Here is a 25,290-nt window from a genome sequence, read left to right as displayed (position 1 = left end):
TTAATTTATAATTCTTCCACTAATGGAAGAGTCCATACTCTCTCTTTTTAATTGTTTAAAATTACAATTACCCCTCTTAATATATTATTAAAAAAATATTTATAAGGATTATATAATAATTTTATAAATAAATACTCCATCCTTCTACTACTATATCTTTTACCAAACATCTTAAAAGGATTGTTACTTCACTCTCCCTACCTTCTATTCTACATCCTTCATCAACTCTCCATCCTCTCGATCCCCTACCAAACATAGTCGAAGTGCAACCAAATAAAATAACAAAAATGTATTTTTAAAAAGCTAATTAGGATTTTTACTTCCCGAACTTTGACATGTACAAAATCATGCTTCCAAACTTTTCAAGTCGTTAAAATTTTTCCATAAACTTTTGAGATTATTGGGTTTAAGGACCTATGTCAAATTCTACTCAACTTTACAAATGCAGCTATTGTCCATGTACTGAATTGTGACCCTCTAAATTTTGATATCTATTAAATTGTACCTCTTAAACTTTGACATATACCATATCGTGCCCCCAGAACTTTAATCCACGTTAGAAATCTGTTAGTAAAATTAGATAAAAATCCTTAAATCCAATAATTTCAATAGTTCAAGGAGAATTTTAACGGCCTGTAAAGTACATGGGGCATGATTTTGTACATGTCAAAGTTCGGGAGATAAAAATCCTAATTGGCTTTTTTTTTTTTGAATAATTAGTATTTTTGCCACTTGAACTTTTGACACTACCTGATCTTGTCCCTTAAAATGACTTGTTAAAATTTTTCCCTGAAATATAACAATTACATAATTATGTCTTTTTTGTTAAATCCCGTTTCTTTTACCGCTAAAAATTAATATTATTACTTTTCAACTTTGACTAATACAAAATTTTGTCTTATTTTATTAAAAAAATTAATTTTGAATATTATAATGTTCTATTAATTTTGAAAATTAATTAAAATTATTAAAAAATCTGATAAAAATATTTAATTAATTAAAAAATATTAAATTTACTTAAAAAAAACATAAATTGTTTTTTAAAAAATTATTTCAAATTTTATTTTATTTATAAATATGTATCTTAAAAATTAAACTAAGATTATTAAAAATCCAATAAATAATTTAAACAAATTCAGAATTTTTAACAAAAAATTAAATTTTTTTATATTTGTATCTTAAAAAATAAAAAATAATTAAAAATTTGATTAAAATATAAATTATTTTTAAGAAAAAATAAAAAATAAACTAAAAAAAATTATTATATTTACTTAAACAATTTTTTTTTCCTCTAATCATAAATTTCCCTCTTTTTTTTTTCATCTGTAAGGAAAAAAAAAGTTCACTCTTTTGATAAAAGGGCGGGATAGAATCAACATTTTCCTACCCACTTTCCCGGAAAATGGTACCGACGAAAGGCCAGTAAATGGGTAGCCACTGCCACACCAAGGTAACCAAAATCTCTCTCAACATTTCCCATTTTTGTTTGTTTGTTTGTTGTTGTCCATTTTTGCAGACCCTACTTCACTTTCTCTATCAGGGTACAAAAATCTTGGACCATGTTGTTTTCCGACTTTACAAAATTGCATGAATTGAAAAGGGTTTTGTTTATCAAAGCTATTATGTATTGAAGGGGTTGATTTGGTTTCTTGGATTAAAAAGGAGACTGAATACCGAATACCCATTTCTTGTATTTGATTTGGGTTCAAAGATGACTTTTTTCTTGTATTAAAGTGTTTGTTTATGTTATAAGGGTTATAAAGTTTCAGTTGCATTTGCATGCATAGTCTGGTGATCAAAGTTTTCTTCTTAAAAAAAAAAAAAAGAAAAGGTCTTTAGATAAGATCATATTAAACTATTTGATTTTGATCCTATGGTTATTATGGAAAATTTGAGTTTTTATGATTAATTTAGCTTCTTAATTAAAAATCTCTCTTTTAACACTATATGAAAAATATGTTTATATCGAAAATATCTAACTGTATCTCAACTTTTGTTATCTCTCTCAAGTGATTGAACAACAACCTTAATCATATAATAGCCAATTCAATGTAAAAATGAGTGATATTTTTTAATTAGATAGCAAATTTCGGTATAGATACTTACATTTCGTAATAATATCCATTCATGGGTAATACCCATCAAAAGTGAACTCATATATTATCAAGAAGATTTGTTATTTGGAATCAATTGGAGCTCATTTTTTGTGAGTGGTGTTCATCAGTATACTATTCCTTTTTTCCCTTTTTGATTTGTCTTTTATAAGGTAATATTATAATAGTTCTAGTAACAAATTTATAGCTAGGATGAAACTGAGTGTGATTTCCAGTTGGGTCCCTTTATTGGAAATTTAACACTGGTTGGATAGAATGAGATATATATTGGTTTTGCTTAAGGACTTAATTAGAAGCAAGAGAAATTCCTTTGGTTGGCTCTTATTTATTTCCTTTTTAATGGCTTAATTTGCTTGATGAGTACGTACCAGTTTCTACAGGCTTCAATATAATATAGTAAAGCTTTGCTTGTGAACATGTGTAAGAGAGCCCTGACTTTCTTTAATTCTAATTTATCTTTGTGAGTTTGTATATAACCGAAACGATCTTTATGTGAGATAGATTTGTTGTTTAAGTATCACTCTTGCTTTGAATATGATCATAATACTTATTAACATAAGTGTTTTATATTGGCAATAATGTATGAAAATAAATACCTTTGATAGTAAATTATGAGTGATTTTTCTATCTTGAGGTTTTCAGTTGTTTCATAGGACAGGGTCTGTGAATCATGCCTAACTGGCGGTGACTCGATATTGAAAGAATCTGCAAAGAAAGATAGAGCTGTCACAAGAGCAATGAGTAACAAACAATTCTCAGGGACCAGAGCAACAAGGTCATCCACCTTCAAAGAGCCGAAAGGTAAGAAATCTTTGTGAAAAAAGACAAAAGATTTTTGTTATTTGAACGAGTAAGATAGTTTATGTTTATGTAGGTGGTAAAACTAAGGATGTTCCTCAACTTGATCATTCAATTTCAAATGTTATAGAAGGAGACCATTCAAGTTCTCCACCAGATATTTGGAGGTGGGTAACCTATCCTGAGTCCTGATCTTCAGTTTATCTATTTTTGTTATCTTTAACTTGAGCATTCTTTTGTGTTTGGTTGGGTCTATATATAATATACTTATTAGTGATTAAGAAAATGTTTAGTTAATATTTTATTTTACTTTGGTGATGTTGAAACTTTTGACAACAAATTCAGAGATATTAAAATGAGTTTTGAAGGAATAAAATCAACAATTGGAGCAGATGCAGGCTAAGATTGCGTTGGATTTTGGATAGTAAAATTTTTGTCTGATAATTATTATTCAATTTATGTGTGTTTGTTTGTCTTTATTTCAAATATCTGTTATTGATTTCTAATAATAATTATTCTTTCTTATTTTGACAGGATCATGGACCAACCTGATGATGAGATCGATGAGGATGAGGAGGTCGAAGATATCATTTCTGATGACCCGAATGAAGAGGAGGAGAATAGTTCGACGACTAAAGGGGTAGTGAAATTGGCAAAAATAATTGCTGATAAACTCAATGGAATTAAGAGACACTTGAAGTTCAACAAGAAAGGAAAATCTATTGGGACTCCAAATAGAGAGCTGCAATGTTATTTAGGAATGCAGGCGAAGACAATGGTGCCGATAACAATCGACCATTGGCGCCATGTTCCTGCTGAAATATTAGATAACTTATGGAAAGATGTAAATGTAAGTTTTCCTAACTTAGCTGCACATTTATAATTATAGTGTAGTTTGTGTTACTAATTAATTAAAAATTTGAAGTAATCTCTTGCTCGTGTAATTGGGTAATTGCTGCGTTTGGTGTAATTAAATTTAGGCTAATAAGGTTTTTTGTTTGGAACTTTGACATATATATGCTCCCTGAACTTTTCAAGCAGTTAAAAATTCTCCTTAAACTATTGTCCAATTTCATTGACGGAAGTCTGACGTGGATGAAAGTTCAGGGAGGGGCACAATTTTTTTGAAAAAGGAGAAGAGATCCTTATGTCATTGACAGGATCCTCCCCGATATATATTAAAAGTCTTCCTTATGGTGGAAGAAAAACCATAATTACAAATAATAACAAAAATTCTAAGGCAAGGGAGGGGCACAATTTGGTAAATATCGAAATTTGGGGGGCACAATTATGTATATGGATAATTGCCGCATTTGTAAAATTGAACAGAATTGGATAAAAGGTCTTTGAATCCAACAATCTTAAATAGTTAGGGGAGAATTTTAATAGTCTTAAAAGTTTGGGGTATGTCAAAATTCAAGAGGCGAAAATCTTAATTAGCCTTACATACTTATCCATTTTCAATTTCTTGATGGCAATGATTTGTCATGACTAACGAGTCTTCCTTGTTATTTTATTGTCGAGTTGTTCTACCATTTCACCGAACATGCCATTGTTTTCTTCTTGTTGCCTGTGTTTGATTCTGCAATTTGTGTACCTTTTTAGATTATTAACATGTCTTGTGTAATTGTTGAGTCTCTTGGATGTTCAGACACATAATGGATATTCGGTGGAAAATGTTTATATGTCGTTCGTTCAAGTTACTAATTAATTGTCAAATTTCACAGGAAGCTTTCTACTTGAATGATGGAATGAGGAAAGAAATTCTGAGTTCAGTAAGCATTAAATGGAGACATTTCAAAACAAGCTTGAACAGAAAGTTCGTAGCTCCATATTTGGAGAACCCGGACTTATTGAAAGCAAAACCCCATGCTCTCGAAAAACCTCCACCTTTATATAAGGGGATTACGGAAAAGACTTGGAAACAATTTGTTTCCATTAGAGCAACTAAAGAATTCCAAGTAAGAGTATCTCATATATAACAATTTCAACAACTTTGATTCATTATTATTATTCATGGATTGACTAATTCATTTCTAATTAAAATAGGAGTATAGGAAGAAACAACAAGAAAGGCGCGCCGGTATAAAGTCTCCTCATGGATTGTCAAGTCGTAGTTACAATGAGATAGAAGCTGATCTTGTATGTGAGAGAAGTGATCATTTTGTTAATAATTTGAAATGTTTTGTTGATTCCATACTAACTTGTTTCTAATACAGCGAAGTGAATTTGGCGCAAATGAGTCAATAGACCGATCTATTCTTTGGAAGGAGGCAACAGAAGATTCTTCAGGGGATTATCGAACTGAGCTTGACGAGTTAACAACAAATGCCACTGTAAGTTTCAAAGTTGTGAAAAAATTATTGAGCTAATATAATTTTAGATCATGTGTTTAACAAAATTTATGGATTGGACTCTCTCTGTTTGGTTAAATGATGATTTGGATCTTGTCATAAAAAAAGAACATAATAGAAATACTCTGAGCTGGAGGTGGCTCAGGTACTTTATGTTCCTTATTTAAAAAATACAATGTCTGAATTTTCATTTAACAAAACTGCGGGTTTGATTAGTAACTTTTGCAAACATAAAGTCCGAAACGATTTCTCCCAAAATTATTTGTATCATTTTCCAAGTATTCATTTTTAACTCTTGTCATTGAAATTAACATGTAGGATAATCCGCTTGAGAAAAGAAAAGCAGGTGGGCTTGTAGAGATTGGGAAAAATGATGTATTGACCCAAGCGTTGGGGTCTTCCAAACACCCACGTCGAGTTCGAAGCCAAAGCCAAGGGGTGAGTCAGATAGACTGCTTTCCGAAGCCAACTGAGGGTGTGAGAGAATCTCAAGAACAACATGGCGGAGTGTACTTTCAAGATTTTGATAAGTTGCAGCAGTCTTTCGATGAAAAACTGAAGAGTCGTGAAGTAGAATCAAAGAAAGAAAGAGATATGTTTTTGGCTAAGTTTGCTGAACTTTCAAGCCAAATTGCAACACTACAAGAAAATTTAACTGGCCATTCTTCAACAAGTATGCCTACTACTTCGCCAATATACGAGACACCTACACCTATGGAGGGAGTAGGGGAGTTTTGCACGCCTATGAATATCGAAACAACAAAGGTAGCAGCTACCAAGCCTTGATTTCATAATAGAGTTTTGGTAATTCGGTAAATGTTATGTTTAGTGTGATTTAATCTGTATATAAAATAAGTAATGTAATCTCATACTAATTCAATAGTATCATAGACATTGCAGGAAACCCAAAAGTGCAAGTTGTTGGGCAAGAAAGACGGTGATGTTGTTGCCGTTGGAGAAGTCATAGCTAAGCAAGGGAACATTCATGGAAAACCCTTAGGAAAGGGTAACTACTGCGTGGTGGTAAACGAGTGTTTGGACAAGAATGCCGAGATTCCAATTCCAAATGGGAACGAGAAGACTTTAGTAGCTCATGTTGTCAACAATTCCGTTGCGTGGCCATCTCATTTGATCATTCATGGCGACGAAGAAATAGTAAGAAAAATTCAAAATAACTTATAATCTAAACTTGTATAAAACAACTAACATCTTTCATTTTTTTGTTGTTTTTCGTAAACATTCAAGTCGCGGAAGAGAGCAAAGAAGAATGAGAAGAATGTTTCTCTACCTATTGCCCTAATGACACAAGAGAAGACTCATACTTCCATACAACTTCCTAATCAAATTGATAGTACCCCATTGATCTCCAAAATTCCTAATGAGCTTCCAAAGTACTTGAGGATTCTCTTTAGAAGCATAAAGTATATGGAGGCAGGTCTCATATTCCAAGTCCAAATGGATGCTGAATTATTAGGTCATCCACATATTTTATGCATTTCTCAAGAAGATATAATCCGATTTGGCTTAATGGAGAAGGTTGGAGTACCATGTATTTCCTTTTATATAAGGTATTCGAGTCCCTCTTAGATACTTACATAACAATTGTTATAGTTTTCTGGTCTCCAGATATCGTAGGGTTAGACGATAATACGTTTAAATTTTCCATGCAGAGTTCTATATTCCGAATTAGCAAACAAGGATATAAATCACTTTATTGGATTCCTCGAACCGAGTTTTTCGTCAAATGTTGGCGCCATTGAAGTGGAGCGAGCTCGTTTGATATCGATTCGCTTAGATAAGTCGATACAAGGTCAATTTTGGTTATTACCATACCATTTGAGGTAAGTTTTTTTTTTCAATTAATTACAAGTTAGTTAACTTTGTATAGTTATATTAATAACTAACTTTGTATCTTAATTGTGATGTTAGATATCATTGGACTTTAATAATAATTGATAAAGATCACCAAATTTGTTACTTCCTTGATGCTCTTGGAAATCCTCCACCAGAAGATCTTAAGTTACTTATGTCCATGTAATCATTCTAACCCTATTAATCTTTATTATAATTTCAAATTTAAATCACTTTTCGTAAATATTATTTTTAAATTTTTTAGGGTTTTCGACAAAAATGGCGGTGCTAAATGGAGAACAATCGAGTGCCCTCGTCAATCATCAACAGCGAAATGCGGCTTCTATGTTCTAAAGATGATGAAAGACTTTGTTACGAATGAGGCACCGATTCGGTGGCTTAATTTTCATGTAAGTATTTATAAAAGGTCATTAGTGATCTTAATTATATTTAATTGTTGTTTTAATTATCTAATTAGTTTGATTTTTTTTTGTTCTAGTGTAGCGAAAAGAATCCGTACACTTTAGAAGAGATCAATGAAGTACGCGATGAATGGGCGTTTAACCTAATCGAATGGATGCCATAAGTTAATTAGTTTGTTAATGTAAATAGAAATGTTGTGAATCTTCTTTATATTTACTATAAAAAAAATTAAGAGCTTATTTTTTATTAAAAAAAAAAAATTAAGGGCACAATTAATTTTACAGTTTCTACGAATTAAAATTATTTTTGTATATAAAAAATAAAAAATGGACAAACAAATTTCAAAAATGCTGATTTTGAACTTATATATCCAATTAAAATGGACAGAGTCGTAACTTCATAAATAAAAAATTATTTTTATAAATTACCGTTAATTTAGTTATAAATATAATTCTCATGATATTAGGATTATATCAATCAATATTAAATGTTTAAATCTTTTTTAAAAAAAGGTTATAAATATCAAGATCAAATTAAAGAAATCCTAATGATATTAAGATTATGATTAAATATAGACCTATATATATGTGTATATTACATTTTGGTGTTTTAGTTTTATGATCATAAATTCAAAATATTTTAGTTTGAAAGTCTCTGCAATCCATCGATCCTTTAAATCTTATATTTCTTACTTATTCTTCCACCATTGTCTAATTAAGGTTAGCAATTTTCATTTATTTTTTTTAAATAAGAATGTTATATCATTTTTAAATAATAATAATAATAATAATATTATTATTATTATTATTATTATATCTCATCTAATAAGTTTCTCTTTCAATTATTGCATATTTAAATTTAAATGTAATTAAACTAGTTTAGATTATAAATATCTAAATTAAATGAATCCTAATGATATTAAGATTATAATTATCTTTTAAATACAAAACCTATATTTTTTAGAATATATGTTGTGTAATTTAATTTCTTTGTTTTTAGTTTTTAGTAATAATTTGAATTTATTACGATATTATTAAATCTTATCTTTATCTTTATATTTTACATATCTAAATTTAAATTAAAAACAAATTACTTAAACTAGTTCAGGTTCTAAAAATCAAAGTTAAATTAAACTAATCCTAATAATATTAGAATTATAATTAAATAGGCCTATATATATATGTGTGTGTAAGTGTGTTGGGTCTATACTTATTACGTTTTGGTGTTTTTAATTAATTCAAAATAATTAAGGTCTCACTTATTAATTAGTCTTAATATTCCTTCCTTAATTATTCTTCGAGCATTGTTAATAAGGTCAGCAATTTTCATTTATTTATTATAAGACTTTATTTAATAATTTTTTTTTTTTGAAAAAATATAATAAATAATAATAATAATTACTACAATTATTTTAAGACCAATATAAATATAATAATAAAATTACATATATGTTTTTTAAAAATTTAAGTGATGATTTCATATAATTACAGTTAAAGAAGATTATGAGGATTAATAGTGGATTGGGTTTGATCAAGTCGAAGTTGCAAAAGCGTCACACATCAACAAAGGTTAATTATGTTATTAATAATCTCTTAATATTAATTTTCACTTTTGAGTATTATTAATACTTATTTTTGTTTATTGTAACAGAATGAAAAAACCAATCAACACTCTTTGTCTTTGACTGAGAAAGACACTGTAATTCCATCTTCATCTTCTGAAAAAAGTAATTAATTTGTCTCAATTATTTTGATTTTTCTTTTTAATTTATATTGTATATTTCATTCACTTAATGCATTAATAATTATTAATAAATATATCTTTTTTTATTTAGAATGTCCTTCGAAGAAAGCTCTTCCTGTTGAGAAGTTAGAGTGTGCCAACTCAAATTACACAGCTGCAAAATATGAAATAGAAAATTCTACTGAAAGAAAATCAATCTTAAGGAGACCATCTAGCAAATATGAAACTCCACTAGATTATCTTCATAATCATAAGCCAATTCTTTCGGTAAAAGAGGTTTAAACTTATATTCTTTCTATACATGTCTTAATATTGGTTTTAACTTTTCGGTATTATTAATGCTTATTTTTGTTTATTGTAATAGAATGAAAAAACCAATTATCGCTCTGTGTTTATGACTGAAAAAGAGACTGTAATTCCATCTTCATCTTCCGAAAAAGGTAATTAAGTTGTCTCATTTTTTATATTACATTAGTCTATGTTGTATATTTTATTCACTTAATGCATAAATAATTATTAATAAATATATCTTTTTTATTTAGAATGTCCTTCGAAGAAAGCTCTTCCTGTTACGAAGTTGGTGTGCTCCAACTCAAATTACACAGCTGCAAAATATGAAATAGAAAATTCTACCGAAAGAAAATCAATCTTAAGGAAACCATCTAACAAATATGAAACTCCACTAGATTATCTTCATAATCATAAGCCAATTCTTTCGGTAAAAGAGGTTTAAACTTATATTCTTTCTATACATGTCTTAATATTGGTTTTAACTTTTCGGTATTATTAATGCTTATTTTTGTTTATTGTAATAGAATGAAAAAACCAATTATCGCTCTGTGTTTATGACTGAAAAAGAGACTGTAATTCCATCTTCATCTTCCGAAAAGGGTAATTAAGTTGTCTCATTTTTTATATTACATTAGTCTATATTGTATATTTTATTCACTTAATGCATAAATAATTATTAATAAATATATCTTTTTTATTCAGAATGTCCTTCGAAGAAAGCTCTTCCTGTTACGAAGTTGGTGTGCTCCAACTCAAATTACACAGCTGCAAAATATGAAATAGAAAATTCTACCGAAAGAAAATCAATCTTAAGGAGACCATCTAACAAATATGAAACTCCACTAGATTATCATCATAATCATAAGCCAATTCTTTCGGTAAAAGAGGTTTAAGCTTATATTCTTTCTATACATGTCTTAATATTGGTTTTAACTTTTCGGTATTATTAATGCTTATTTTTGTTTATTGTAATAGAATGAAAAAACCAATCATCACTCTGTGTTTATGACTGAAAAAGAGACTGTAATTCCATCTTCATCTTCCGAAAAGGGTAATTAATTTGTCTCATTTTTTATATTACATTAGTCTATGTTGTATATTTTATTCACTTAATGCATAAATAATTATTAATAAATATATTTTTTTTATTCAGAAGGTCCTTCGAAGAAAGCTCTTCCTGTTACGAAGTTGGTGTGCTCCAACTCAAATTACACAGCTGCAAAATATGAATCAGAAAATTCTAACAAGAGAAAATCACTCTTAAGGAGACCATCCAACAAATATGAAACTCCACTGGATTATCATCATAATCATAAGTCAATTCTTTCGGTACAAGAGGTTCAAACTTATATTCTTTCTATACATGTCTTAATATTAGTGTTCACTTTTCAGTATTATTAATACTTACTTTTGTTTATTGAAACAGAATGAAAAAACCAACCATCACTCTGTGTTTTTGACTGAGAAAGAGACTGTAATTCCATCTTCATCTTCCCAAAAAGGTAATTAATTTGTCTCACTTTTTTATATTTTATTAGTCTATATTATATGTTTCATTCACCTAATGCATTAATAATAATTAATATATATGTTGTTTCATTCAGAATGTCCTTTGAAGAAAGCTCTTCAAGCTGCAAAGTTAGTGTGTGCCAACTCAAATTACACAGCTGCAAAATATAAAGTTGATGAGGAATTGAAAAAGAGACGGCGGGAAATTTTTGAAAGTGCAAGAATTGAAAAAGAAAGGGAGCAAAGAGAAGAAATAGAAAAAAATGTCAACTTACAACGACAAAAAGACAGAGAAGAACAAGAAAAAATTCGTGCTGCAAAATTCGTGCGTGCCAACTCAAATTACACAGCCACGAAGTATAAAATCGATGAGGAGTTGAAAAAGAGACGACGCAAAACATTTGAAAATGCAAGGATTGAAAAAGAAAGAGAAGAAAGAGAGAGAATTGCCAATTTACAACGAAAAGAAAGAGCTGAAAGAGAAGAAAAAGAAAAAATGGAGAACTTACAACGACTAATTAGAGAAAGAAAAGCTCACTTAGCTTTAATCGAAAAGGTTTGTTATCAAAATTTTGTATTTAGTATCTTAATTGATAGTAATATAAAAAGTTTTGTTTTGATGATAAACTAATTGTATTATGATAATTAACACAGGTTACACAAGTTGAAGATACTGGTGAAAATATGAAGGATTACTTAGAACTTGAAAAGTTATGCGGGTACAAGCCTTGGTTTAGATATGTTCCAAGAAATTCCAAATGGGAGATCTTTTCTTCTTCTAACATATTAAATGGGACACCCTTAAAGAAGTTGGGATTATTTTTAAAAAATGAGGAAGAAGAAGAAGAAAAGTTATATCGACAACCCATAAAGAAATTGAGAAAAGCTTAGAGGAAATGCTAAAATATTATTTGTAATTATTTTGTTTTTGCACTTTTTTATGTAAGGGATTATTGAGTATAACAACACTTAATGGGGACTAGGGGTAGTTAAAGCTGTTAGGTTATATTAACAGTCTTCTTTTTTATGTTATGAATGAAATTATTTTGAATAAAAACTATAAATTAATTTAAAAGTAAAATCTGATTTTATGCAATTTATACTAAATAATGTTATTGTATGTGATTAAGCTATTATTTTTTTATGAACTTATAATTAATAATAATAGAAAAAATAATGACCTAACTAAATTTATTTAAACAAAATTAAGTTAATTAATTAAAAGGCATACTCTAAACTATAGGACACTCTTTTATAATTAATAAACTTTCTTAAACTAATCTTAAACAATAATATTCAATAAAATATACATATACACACCAAAACTTCATAAACAATCAAATTTTGGGTCATACATATTTCTATAAATTCTTTTTTAAAAAAATCCAAAATTTCAAATTTTGGGTCACATATATGAAGGAAGCCATTTGTGACCATTTAACAAATAACCATTTAAAAGGAAAACGTAAAGAGAGACTTCATTAGTTACCAAATTTGTTTTTGTACAAAGATCACCAAAGATGTTTTCGAAAACAGTATGTATTTATATATATGGAAGAATTTTCAATATGATTACATTAAATATGTAACCGTGATGATTACATTTGTTTTAGCCAAGATGTGTTTAGAAAAGCCGAAATGTAAAAGAAGTGTTCACCAAATCAATCAATTGTTGCGTGCCACCGAAAACAGCCCATAAGAACTTTCCAATTTCTGCTCATGCTGGCAACGGCTCCTCCAGAACTGTTCCAATTTTTTAAGAAATCCATAATGAAATCAATAGTGATGAAATGTTACTGTGAATGAAAGTGTAAAAGAGTGAGAGAAAGAGAGAGAGAGAGAGACCTTTAATCTTTGAGGAAGGTTCAGGTGGAGTAATTTCATCAGTAGTATTGGCTGTAGTTACTGGTTTTGTTGGTACATCAGGAAGGTCCAGTTTGTCTGACTCTGATTTCGGTACGTTAGGCAGATCTTCAACATTCATCTGAAGATTATCCAAAATAAGCAGAAATGAAATGCATTAGGATAGGAGTAATCAGATTTCGATATGTTAATCCAACAAAAAAAGATACCGAAGCCACGTGAATTCTTAAACATAAACAGCCTTTTTCCTCTTAATTTGACAAAAAAAAATACATAGCATGAAAAATCAAATTACACAAGCGATTTCATTGTCCCATGTATGTATTTTAACAAGAGAATGTGATTAATGATCTGAAATTCTAATTGTTTATAAGAGTTTTGATAAGCTCACACACACATAGCAGTAGTAGACAATAGAATAGAGCAGAACTGCAACTGTATATCCACAACCAAAATTGACCTTTGTACTACAAATTGTTCCATCATCACAAAATAAAACCCCACAGGACTTAAGAGGGCTTGGAACTTAAGAGCCTGTTTTCATCCACATAGTGATTACTCCACACCACAAAATGAACCCCCTCCCTCTATTTATTCTATTCTTATGGAGAACCCGATACCCCAGCCACACTCTAATATCACCGCACTAACTCTATGTCTATGCTGCTAAGGGAAAGTCTATCAATACCCTGCCCTTGTCCTCAAGGTGACAGTGAGAGTGAGACCCTAGCTGCACCGTACGTAAAGTGTGTCGAGGAATCGAACTAGGATCTGACTTGCCATAGAATATTAAGAAAAGCTAGTTGCACAATCTTCAAGGGCCTGGAACCTCACAATACAATTCTCCCTATATCCCTAATACCCTCTTAATCCCACCCCTCTGTATTTATATTTCCTATCAATTTCCTAAGATATATGTAACAAAATTAGTTGCGATTAAAGCTCAGCTATGTCACTAACATAAGTTTGCTTGACTAGGCCTATCAAGTTCAAAGGCATTAAAGCCAAATGACATAAAATGGTCACAAATTGCAGACCGGCATTTGCTACTGCACACTAAAAATTAACACCCGAAAAGTAACCTAAATAATTATTCAGATTGAGTTAGACCTCAATTTAAAAAGTTTAAATCTAGCAATATAAGTTTACAAAAAATAAGCAGACAATAAGTGGATGAACGTTCAATTCTAGTTACACAATTAGTCAGGACGAGAAAAATACGAACCTCAGTTTCTAAGCTCTCAAATTCTGCTAAGATCTCTTCTTCGTCTTCTGCTGATAACTGCTCTCCCAAAATAGCATTAAGCTCCTGCATTGATACATATCCAATTATAAACTCAGAATGTTTGGAGAATAATGGTAAAAACAATCTATACCATTACAAGTGAACAAAATTTTGCACAGCAGCAATTAAATAAATAAAAAAAATCTTAATGGCAACAAAAGAAATAAAAAACAAACTGTTGTGAGTGGATCTTCTTCCCTAAGACCATAGACATGCTCGTTTTCAAAAAAGCAAAGATTTGATCCTCACCGAGTACAATGTCATTGCATGAATGAACTCTGATTTGCTCTGGCTTATCAATTAATTGATTTTTTCCAAACCAACCAATACTTTAGCTTAATGAACTAACAGAGATCAATAAAAAAGAAAACTCAATAAAACAGTTAAAAGCATTGAAATCCTATCTCAAACCCGGAGCATGGGATTTGGCAGCAGGCCTCAACTCTTGTAAAGAAACTAAAGAAATAAAGAAAAATAGGCAGCCAACACCCGTACTCTAGCAACTGGTGCAAAATATAAAACAAAATGCTTCCAGTGTCCTACTGTCCTTTACAAATAAACATGGATAAAGTTGCTGCATAATATTAATTGGGGAGTTTTCATATTTATGGGATTAAGGTATAAGTTTGCAAAAATATAACTTATAATCAAGAAAAATTATTTTATGGGGAAAAAACAGTATTAGGTAATGACTATCATAAGGGTACCTGATTAGCATGGTTTTCGATATTTTTCAACTTTTTATTGAATTTTTCTCATAAAATAAATTTTCTCTTTTCAAAAAGACATATTTTTGCACTGTTAGTATAAAATCTCATAAAATTTGTAATTTCCCATGACGTACACGAACAGAGATCACAAATTTAATATTTGAAAACATAGTAATATATATATATATATATGGAGAAAGAGAGCGAGAGAGAGAAAGAGAGAGAAGGATCCTATACAGAAGAGCCAAGCTAAACATAAAGAAGAGAGAAAATCAAACTCACATCTTGATAAGCTTTGGCTTCAGCAGTATCATCCATTAGTTTTTGAACATCATCAAGGTTGACTTCATTCTGTAGAGCTTTCATTGCCTCACTACCAGACTTCAAACTCTCAAACACAGCATTCTGCTTGCTAGTCAATTCAATATCTGCCAACTAAACAAAAATACATGCCAAAAACAAAAAACTATAAAAAGCCAAAAATCATTATGACTTAACAGACCAACATTTTGATCCTAACAAATAACTACTGAAAAAAAAAACAGACAGTAATAATCATAATAATGAGAAAGAAGTAAAAAATTGTGGCTTAAGTTCTCGCTTACCTGTTGCTCAACATTAATGACCCAGACATCAACTTTCTTCAATAATTCTTCTTGTGCCTTCTTCTTTTTCAAAGCTAACAAAGCTCTATCCTTTTTGTTTTCACGAATCAAATCTCTTGCTGCTTGTTTTTCAGCTTCAATGATAGCATCAAGCTGGAAAAAGATAAACACAAACAAGTAAGACCCCAGCATTAGAATACGTTTGTTGAGACCAATCCTCCAGTGTGCGTACAAGTTGATCTATTTCCGAGCTTTCCATATTTACCAAAGTGATAACAAAAAACAAGAGGAGAAAATGTCTAATAAAATGAAAATACAAAAAAAAATGTCATTAATAGAAAGAAGATAAAATTGTTAATATTGGCTACAATAGCCCTCCAACTAGATTCGCATATGCTAGACATAAAAACAGCCAACAGGAGGGCTCCCTGAGTCGAGTAGTAGCTGGAATAGGTTTAATTTGCTCACTTGGCTAAAAATGCTATGGAGGTACTTTCTCAGCTTGTTTCTATTGAAATTGGGATAGATTACATTAGTTAAAATAAGGGGTGGACTGAAAGTAAGAGGGAGTTTATTGAATACCTGGCCATTTTATTTTCTGAGTTTCCTTACTTCAATACAAATTTTTATCAAAAAGATATAATATGTCAGCGCTAAACTAAACTCTAACGAGTATCCAATCCAAATCCAAAAACTAGTTCAAAATGAAAAGCCAAAAGAGCCGCTTGTGATTTGGGGATAATGAGCCAAAAAGAGACATTGTGGGCCAAAAGAACTACTTGTGATCGAGTCGTCCAAGATTGGTGAGCAAAAAATAGCTGTCATCTTGAGAAAAATATTAGAGAGTCACATTGATAATGTGTGGAAACTAAATACCATATATAAGATAGATGCATGGGCTACTCCTTTGGATTTTGAGATGGAACTACATACATCTTACCATACACTAAACCTCATCATACTTAATCCACTACATTTCCGCATTCTAACAGTCACTTCACAAACAATTTTGGGTGTAACACAACATGAGGAATCATGGTTCTAAGAATTACTAGAAAAGATTGCTTCGGTATGGTATGTTTGCGACTGAACTACAATTCAAATGTCAATTGTGCAGCCCTCTCTACACAATGAAAGTAAACCAAGAAGATACTAATTTGCTAGAATAGTTGAATGAAAACTTCCAAAACAAAGTAAGAGCAGGCTATTACCTTCTCAATTATTTGACTATGGTGGTATTAAAATCATTACTGGACATTATTATAGTGGTTCACACAGATAAAATATCTATTATCTTCTAGCCAATAAAAGCAAAAACTCAATAGCATTCCCACTTTACAAGCCTATATACAAATTTTTACTAACACTAACTAATTCATATCACAATTATAGCTAAATGAATCAATGAAGTGAAGCCCCAATAATATGAAACACAATCTTTTCATACAAATTTCAAATGTCAATTGTATTGGAGATTTGCATTGGGTTTTCTAAGTTCCAAAACTACAACTGTAAATTTTGTTTCTTTTGGTTATTTAGTGTTGAAAGTTAACTTGTCTCTCAATCAAAAATCCTAATTTTTTTTACAAACCCTAATCAATTGCCAAAAACAAAACATTTGAAAACTATGGATGAGTTTTATTATACCTGTTGTTGATATTGAGCAAGCTTGCGTCTTTGGGTCTTCAGAGAAAGAATAGCTCGATCTACGTCAGTGATCTTGGGTTTCTTCACGAACAAATTCCCCATCTTTTTCGATGAGCTTTTCTACACATCCCAGGCTCTGATTGTGCCCAGCTCCTCCTCTGATCACCTGCTAATGATTAGTGCCCTAGATCTTTGTACCGAAGAAGAAGATGATGATGAAGAGCCTTGAAGAAGAAGGAAGATCTCGGTCGTGAAGTGACTTGAGCCTCTTCTCTTCTCGTCGCCGGCGACCAAATGTTGTTGCAGAAATAGATTGAAAAATAAATAAAAATAGGGAAGAGTAGAAAAATAAAGGTATTATTTTTTAGTAATTTTCCAAATAAATATCAATGTTTAACTCTCATAACAAATATATAAGGTTAATTACAATCTCCTATTATAATCTCTTAAGTCAGTTTCCACATCCGAAATTACATGCCAAAATATTTTTTTTCAAATTTTTTATAGCGGTATTCGTTATAGTTACAGTATCATCCCTGTAAATTTTTGAAATTTTTTGAATAGTTTACCGTACCGAAAACATAGTTCCTGATATTCCAGTTTACCACGCGCGTTCAAAAAACTTCAAACGTATTTTTGGCACTGTAAACTATTCGAAATTTTTCAAAAATTTACAGGGATGATGTTGTAAGCATAACGAACACCCCCGTAAAAAAAATATTCTGACATGTGTTTTTGGGCGTAAAGGTTGATTAAGAGGTTGTAAAAGGAGGTTGACGGTAGCACTTCTCAAATAGCTAATTTTGAAACTTTATTTAAGTAATTTGTCGTTAAGTGTCAATGTGGCAGTCGCTGATTAGTTCAGGTCATTAAATTTTATTTTTTATTTAAAAATTAATTTAAATAAACTAATAAGAAATGAAACATGAATAATGACTGTACACTTAACAGTCAAGTACTTACGGAAGTTTCGAAAATATAATTTAGATATTATTATCGTCAAAAATCAAACTTAGGTATTTATTTACTGCTGTAAGTTAAATTAAATATTTATACCACAAATTACTCTATTTTAAATTATTATTTTAGTTTTTAAATACTTTCTTATTAATAATAGAATAAATAGGATTTATCCTCCAAAATATAACCCTTGTAAAGTTTTTCCCTTGAACTATAAAAATTGTTACAAATATCTCATATAGTTGCATTCTGCTCATTTCTTTAAATAATTTGTTGATATGCACTAACATAACATTCATCTAACCGAGTTTAAAAATCCAGACAAAACGTAAATGCATAAACAGTAGTCTAATGATGAATTATGAGAGCATGTATGTGAATTCTTAGAGCTATTGTTTGTATGTTTAACGCCAATAAAGTAAATTTCAGGTAGTTTAAAGTTATTAAATAAGTTATTGTATTGTAATTATATCAGTAACTTATAGTCACATAAACAAAGTGTTTTAAAAGATGAACAAATATAACTAAAGAAGGGTATTTGCAATGATTTGTATAGTTCGTAGAGAATTTTCGTAGTAGAAAAAATTTCAGGGGATAAAATTCTACAAGAGTTATAGTTTAAGGACAAAACTCTACAAGGGTTATAGGGGAAAAATTTTATTTGTTCTTAATAATATTTCATTAGATTTATTAATTTATTTTTAGTATTAAAATCATTGATATTTATTCTTATTTTGCATTAATAGTCATCTTGGAAAATAATGATATATTATATTTTTTGTAAATGGCCCGATTCGAATAACGCACCTAAATCAAATTAAAAAAAATTAATAAAAAATACAAACCGAAAAACAAGATGAAAATACAACCAGTCCAATATATATTAAACAAGTTGAAAATAAAGTCAACCTATCTAATTAATTCAAACTAACTTGACCAATCTAATTAAGAGCTTTTTAGTATGTTTTCATTATTTATATAATATTATTTATATCCATTTTTTAAAATATAGTTCAAACTATGTTTATTTCACAGTTGTTGATTTGAATTTTAAATTTAAAGTATATTTGTCAATATTAGTACTAATTCAATTGAATCGACTAATCTATTGAACCAGCTACTCCTTTTTTAGTAGGTTACACTTAAATATCTGTAACTCGTTATTTATTTACATTTGAATGAATAAATATATATAAAACTAAAGTACACTTTTACTTTTTAGGTATTATTTTAACAAATTTAAATTTTTAAAAATTATTTCTAATTAAAACAATAAATAGACAAATGGTTGGAGGTCATTGGGATAAAAGAAGCTTTGAGTTGGATAAAGACCAATGGTTGGGTTGGGGTCATTTTGGAATCGGATTGTTTAAGGGTGATTTATGATATTCAAAGTAATAAAAATATGGCCTCTCCATATGGTCATATTATTTTAGAGTGTAAGACATTATGTGTCGAGGTTGGTAATATCTCTTTGAGTTTTGTGAAGCTGCTAATAAGGTGGCGCATTGTTTAGCGTGATCCTCTCTTGTTGAGGTTGATCGTACTTGTAATAGTCTTTCTTTACCTTATGTAATTTCTTCTTTGGTGTTGGATGATTTAAAGTAATGAAGTTCCCATTATTATTCAAAAAAACAATAAATAGACTAGTAAAATTTATTTTAAGTTATTGAACAAGAAAAAAATCGTGTGTATAGTTCAATTTTGCAAGATATTTATTTGATTTATAATAATCTTAATATTTCTTAATATTTATTTAATTTATTTAATTTATTCTTCAAAAAATAAAATATTTCTAAATTTTTATTTTGTAATTCACTCAACAAATTTTATTGGTCATAATTTTACCAAGAGAGTTTGGTAGTCAAAATTATCCAAGTTTATGCAAGTCTTCAAACTTGTTTTAGCTTTGATCTAATGAGAAATTTCATTCATTAAAAAAAAACAGTATAAATTTTAATTATAAATTAAAATAGAACAAAAATAATAATTATTCAACTCAAATTTTTATAAAATTAAATAAAATACATTAATTTCATCACTATTTTTTTTTTCTTTAAACCATCATCATCCTTCTCAATTATTGTCCAAACAAACTTTTCTTCTGTTGTTTTCTATAGTTGGTAAGAATGACTTTCTTTTTTACAACTTCAATCCAAACATATATGAGATAATTTTTTTAATTTTACTACAAAAATCTCTTCTATTAGTCAGCCTCCTTTCTATAGTCAGTGTAGTACTACTTCTGTTCAGATCACAGGTTCTTAATATACAACACTTAAACATCCATAACCAAATGACATACTTTTCAAGACCACCGGCAAAGCGATTCCTCGTGTATGATACTAGTTCTCCGGACGGCCAAATTAATCTTCATCATCGATATTGTCAGGCGACGACTCAACCTCGGGGAAGAATTCTTCACTAGGATACATCTTCTTGAAAAGCTATTGTTATCGGAAGTAAAACAATTCCAAATTCATGAGTTACCAAACAAATTTTAAGTAAGAATTTGCACAGGTCTTTCGAAACACATTACCTTTACAGTTTCATCTAATAAATCGTTGTAGTCAAGATTTCCATCTGGCATTGGTGTGGAGCTGATATGATCAAAGTTACCCTGGAAATTATAAAAACAATTTGCAACAGTTAAACTTGAAGCCGAAAATTGAGAATTATAGGGAAGTGTACATTGACAATGTGAGAAGAATAAGAAGCAAACCGACCGTAGTCAACTCATGAATATACATTGCGCTCCAAAGCAAAGTGGGTTTTACTTCTGCATCTTGATTTTGGACTTCAGAACTCTTTTCGGAAATTTCAGAAGCCGGGATCTTGAGAAGGGCATTCATAGCTGCACGTAACATGTCTTTCCCTTGTTTTGCATCATCACACAATGCTGAAAAGTACAATATAAACCTGAAGAAGAGAAAGTAAACAGTAGCCAATTACACATTTTTGAGTGGTGAGTGGGGGCTAAAGGTCATCTGCCAGTCAATAGTTCATTCATAAAAGCAAAAAAGTAAATGATAATAGTTCATTCATGGTAAGTAACTTTATACAACTGTTTAGAGCATCAATTTTTCTATCGAGTTGTTTTAAAAACGATAGAAGAGTTGTTATCATGCATCCAACTTGGGATAGCAAAGACAAACTCTCACAACTGAAGGCGTGACTATGATAAAATGCTAAACCTTTTTGTTTTAGGAATAACTACAAAAACAATATATTTGTTTTCTAATTAAGCTGTTTTTCCTCTTGAATTTTGACATGCACCAAATTATACCTCATAAATTTTTTCAGGTTGTTAAAAATCATCGACGAACTATTAAAATTGTTAGATTTAATGACTTTAGTCCAATTCCGTTCAATTTTACTAACAAACACCTAACAAGTCCTTGAATCTAACAATCTCAATAGTTCAGGAGAATTTATAACGGCTTAAATGGTCAGAGGCACAAATTGGTACATGTCAAGTTGGGGGGAAAATCCAAATTAGCCATTTTGTTTTAACATATGATACATCACAATCTCCTAAGAAAATTCAATTTCCCCCCAAAAAAAAAGACCACAAAGATATGCTAAGAGCTAAAACCTACAGAAATATGCTAAGAACTAAAACCAAAAGTATGTCACCAAATAAGAGATATTTCTATATTATGTTATAATAGGAGAAAAATACATTTCAACAAAACTATCACTTACATTCCTGAGGGACAAACTGCCAGATTGCCACCAATCTGCAAAGCTCGGATCGACATACTCTGCTCAGGATATAAAGCTAAAAAAATACGAACATCATTTATTTGCTATCAAAGATAAGAAAATAAAAAACATCAATGAGAGCATTGGATTAGAAAACATTCTTACTTCGAGGAGGGTACATAACGAGAAAATTGACTACATCTGCCTTCAAGGAACTTGTTGTAACACATATCCCCCTTGCCACCTTTCCTTTAACATCTCTTAGATTTAAACCTTCTAAAGTTCCTCTGAGAGGCTCTGGTAAACATGGGACCGTGAACGTTGGGTCAAGAACAAGCTGATTGCTGAATAAATCCTGACCTGAAGCTAATCTAACACCCTTGTACTGCCCGCTCTCCTGGAAAAGTTCTCAAGCTCAAATGTTTGTGAGCTTATATGATCCTTAAGAGTAATAACTTTTAAGGCATAATTATTTTAAGCAATGCAATCTGTACCTTGTCCATAAGCAATGAAATCACTGGCATTCTCAGAACCTGTATAACAAAGATCTCAAGATTAATAAGCATGCATAATCACGGAGTATATGCAATGCAATGTTCGGACTTCGCAACCAGACAAAACTATATTATAATCCTTGAAGTGCAATAATCACTGAGTATATCAAGAACATGAAGGTCAAATTCCAAATTCTTCCATGTAAAATGTACACCGGCCGTGCAAGAAAGACGTTATGAAGGAAGAAATATCAAACAAAAACAACTCATAAAGGCTATAGATATAAGGAGAAAAACACACACCCAAATATAGTCAGCAATATACTATGGCATAAGTAAATCTTAAAGAAATTATGGAAATCAAGTTGAAGTTTCGCATGATATAGAAAACTAGAGATACCACCTTCAGAACTTACATGAATACAACCTTTGACAGCCGCACGGCGGCAAAAGGCCTGAGATAACTCTCCATGGCCATAAATTGGATAAATCAAGGCACCAGACGCATTCATAAACCTAAGAACAGCATAAGAATTAAAAAAAAAATGCTCGTAGAATACTGATCATACTAGCTTTTCGAAATAAACTAAAGATGAAGTGTCAAACATTAAAAGAACATATTGGGTTCTAAATTCCATCTCAAACATGAAACTTTAATTCATAATGTAGCTATATTTCATATTATAATGAACACAAATATATTTGTAACCTTTTATAAGTCTCTTAAGATTGTACCAAGCCTTCAAATTAGCAAATATAGAATATGAAATCTAACCTGCCAACTGATTTGTGATACAGAGTTAAACGTTCTATCCCATGTCTAGTCTTAAGTATACCTTTGCAAAGCTCTAAGTTGCTTTGATCATAATCCGCCATGGCAATAGCATATAGAATAATCCTGCATAAATATATATACATAAACATATATATATATATAAATCATTTACTAGACTCAAAATCTGAAATGGCAGAAGAAAAAAAAATAAAAAATTCTCATTTACAGATAAAGAAAATCAGTACGATTTAATCTTAGGAGGCAATCGCAATTTCTTCAAGAATTCAACAAAAGGGCTTTCCAAATCCTCCATAGAAATCCTCGAACTCTCACTACTTTCTTCCTCAGAATTCTCCAAATGCTGCTGAACCAGCTTAAAGAATCTCATCAACTGATTCTTCTCCGTAAGACTAAGACTCTTATCCTTAAAAATGGCCGCTCGAGAGTCAGGAACACACGATAACTTCCCATTATCATCACAAACAAAGCTCGAATCAATACTTTTGAACTCAACATACTGATTCACACCAGATTTCAATATCAAATCAATGGCTTTATCAGCACAGAACAAAACCCTAGGTCCCCCGAGGTCAATGTTGAAACTTCTGGAGTGTTTGGCAATGGTTTCAGCATCAAAAGACGAAATCTCAACATCAGAATAAAGAGAACTGAGATTGAGATTGAGATTCAGTACAGTATAGTTTTGATCATCATCATCATCATCATCAGTGGTGGTAGTGGAAATTTGGGGTTTGAGGAAAGAAGTTAAATCAGAAATGGAGAGAGAGGTGAAGTGGCTACCGTAGTAAGGGTTGGGATCGAGGTGGAGAACGGTTTTTCCGGCGGATGAGGCGGCGGCGGCGATTACGGATTGAGGTAAACCGGTGCCGATGAGGATGAGATCGAAGGTGTTGGGCTCAATTGGAGGGTATGAAGAGAATTCGAATTCTTCCATGTTTGGGTCTCAAAAACACAACAATTTACTAATTCATTCATCAAATTCTCTTCAAAAAAGATACTTGTAACATTTTTTTGTTAAGTGAAATGATGAGAAAGACACGAGTGTTCATCAAACCGCTCAAATCGTCTGCATCGCACCGTATCGCAAAAAAAAAATAATGATTTGAAATTCTTTGCGGTGCGATCGCGGTTTGAATTTTTTCTAAATCACGCAGTATGATGCGGTTTGCGGTTTTGAATTGTTAATACGCAGTTCAAACCGCACTGCACTGTACATTATAAAAATACTAATTTTTATATTTATTTAAGACCCAATATGTGAATGTCTAACCCAAAGTCTATTATTGTATTACTGAAACTTAATTTTTTTTCATATTTATTTTCAAGCCTTATAGTATTTTTGAAAAGTATTGCTCAAACTTTATTGTATATGTGATAGTTTAATTATTAGTGATAGTCCAAATCGCATTGCTTCGCACCATTTTTTGCGGTGTGATTTTCATGGTTTTTTAGTTTCGCAGTGCGAGTGCGAATTTAGAAAAAATTAGAAAAACTACATGTGTAGGTTGGTTTGAAAAAATGGTCAAAAACTGCACTACCCGCACTATGAACACTCCTAAAAGTAGTAATAAGTACGGTTTCTTATATAATTTAGAGTAATTTGTGATATAAATAAATAAGTTTAAGAGTAATTTATGGGATAAATATTTAAGTTTTATTTTAGTTATAAATAAACATTTAAGTTTAATTTTTAGCGGTAATAATACTTAAAATTATAATTTTGAAACTTCTAATAAATTGTCATATACCACGTGATAATAACTTGACATTTAATGTTGAGATGCCCACGAAAGTTTTATAAATATAATTTAGGTATTATCATCGTCAAAAATTAAACTTATGTATTTATTTACAACTAGAAGTTAAACTTAGTTATTTATGTCGTAAATTACTCTAAGTTTAATTATCGGATAGAGATAAATACTTAAGTTTAATTGTTAACGTTAATAATATGTAAGTTAAACTTCGGTAGGTACCTAACTCTTTTAAGTGTCAAGTATTACTTTTTTTATTGGTATATTGAAATAATTAATATTTAAATAAAAAATTAATAATGAGATGGACTAATCAGAGACTGTCACGTGATTATTGACTTGACACTTAATGACTAGGTACTTACGTAAGTTCCAAAAATATAACTTA

At 30.3% G+C, this 25,290-nt stretch overlaps 4 protein-coding genes across 10 annotated transcripts; 2 read left to right on the top strand and 2 right to left on the bottom strand.

Moving 5' to 3' along the window:
* The first annotated feature begins 1,295 nt into the window (after positions 1-1,295).
* LOC115709280 (uncharacterized) lies at positions 1,296-7,888 on the top strand. Of its 6 annotated transcripts, none has more exons than XM_030637345.2 (14): positions 1,296-1,450; positions 2,768-2,915; positions 2,989-3,079; positions 3,447-3,762; positions 4,640-4,873; positions 4,962-5,054; positions 5,132-5,248; positions 5,585-6,031; positions 6,167-6,421; positions 6,512-6,834; positions 6,937-7,107; positions 7,196-7,300; positions 7,383-7,527; positions 7,617-7,888. In XM_030637345.2, exons 1-14 carry the CDS (start codon positions 1,427-1,429, stop codon positions 7,701-7,703), a joined length of 2,556 nt encoding a protein of 851 aa, XP_030493205.2. In that variant the 5' UTR covers positions 1,296-1,426; the 3' UTR covers positions 7,704-7,888. The 6 variants fall into 6 exon arrangements, with proteins under 6 accessions (XP_030493205.2, XP_030493204.2, XP_060967445.1 ...); XM_030637344.2 differs by having other exon boundaries at positions 6,158-6,421; XM_061111462.1 differs by having other exon boundaries at positions 2,757-2,915.
* Positions 7,889-11,030: 3,142 nt separating this feature from the next.
* LOC133035396 (uncharacterized) lies at positions 11,031-12,063 on the top strand. Its single transcript, XM_061111270.1, has 2 exons — positions 11,031-11,639; positions 11,738-12,063. The coding sequence occupies exons 1-2, from the start codon at positions 11,163-11,165 to the stop codon at positions 11,972-11,974; spliced, it is 714 nt and encodes a 237-aa protein (XP_060967253.1). The 5' UTR covers positions 11,031-11,162; the 3' UTR covers positions 11,975-12,063.
* A 471-nt stretch (positions 12,064-12,534) lies between these two features.
* On the bottom strand, positions 12,535-17,571 carry LOC115709281 (vacuolar protein sorting-associated protein 20 homolog 1). 2 transcript variants are annotated; one of them, XM_030637349.2, is made up of 6 exons: positions 17,194-17,571; positions 15,547-15,699; positions 15,224-15,376; positions 14,172-14,255; positions 12,929-13,067; positions 12,535-12,826 (listed from the first exon to the last, which is right to left on the bottom strand). In XM_030637349.2, exons 1-6 carry the CDS (start codon positions 17,293-17,295, stop codon positions 12,801-12,803), a joined length of 657 nt encoding a protein of 218 aa, XP_030493209.2. In that variant the 5' UTR covers positions 17,296-17,571; the 3' UTR covers positions 12,535-12,800. The 2 variants fall into 2 exon arrangements, with proteins under 2 accessions (XP_030493209.2, XP_060967444.1); XM_061111461.1 differs by having other exon boundaries at positions 12,535-13,067; positions 17,194-17,569.
* A 2,575-nt stretch (positions 17,572-20,146) lies between these two features.
* Positions 20,147-24,212, bottom strand: LOC115710206 (rab escort protein 1). Its single transcript, XM_030638553.2, has 9 exons — positions 23,373-24,212; positions 23,128-23,250; positions 22,769-22,868; positions 22,353-22,391; positions 22,024-22,255; positions 21,859-21,934; positions 20,880-21,072; positions 20,693-20,773; positions 20,147-20,600 (listed from the first exon to the last, which is right to left on the bottom strand). Exons 1-9 carry the CDS (start codon positions 24,080-24,082, stop codon positions 20,520-20,522), a joined length of 1,635 nt encoding a protein of 544 aa, XP_030494413.2. The 5' UTR covers positions 24,083-24,212; the 3' UTR covers positions 20,147-20,519.
* Between the last annotated feature and the right edge of the window lie 1,078 nt (positions 24,213-25,290).

The sequence above is a fragment of the Cannabis sativa genome, chromosome 3, assembly GCF_029168945.1.
Source record: "Cannabis sativa cultivar Pink pepper isolate KNU-18-1 chromosome 3, ASM2916894v1, whole genome shotgun sequence".
Lineage (NCBI taxonomy): Eukaryota > Viridiplantae > Streptophyta > Magnoliopsida > Rosales > Cannabaceae > Cannabis > Cannabis sativa.
The sequence above is the reverse complement of the archived record's forward strand: the minus strand, read 5'-3'. Positions and strand labels throughout refer to the sequence as shown.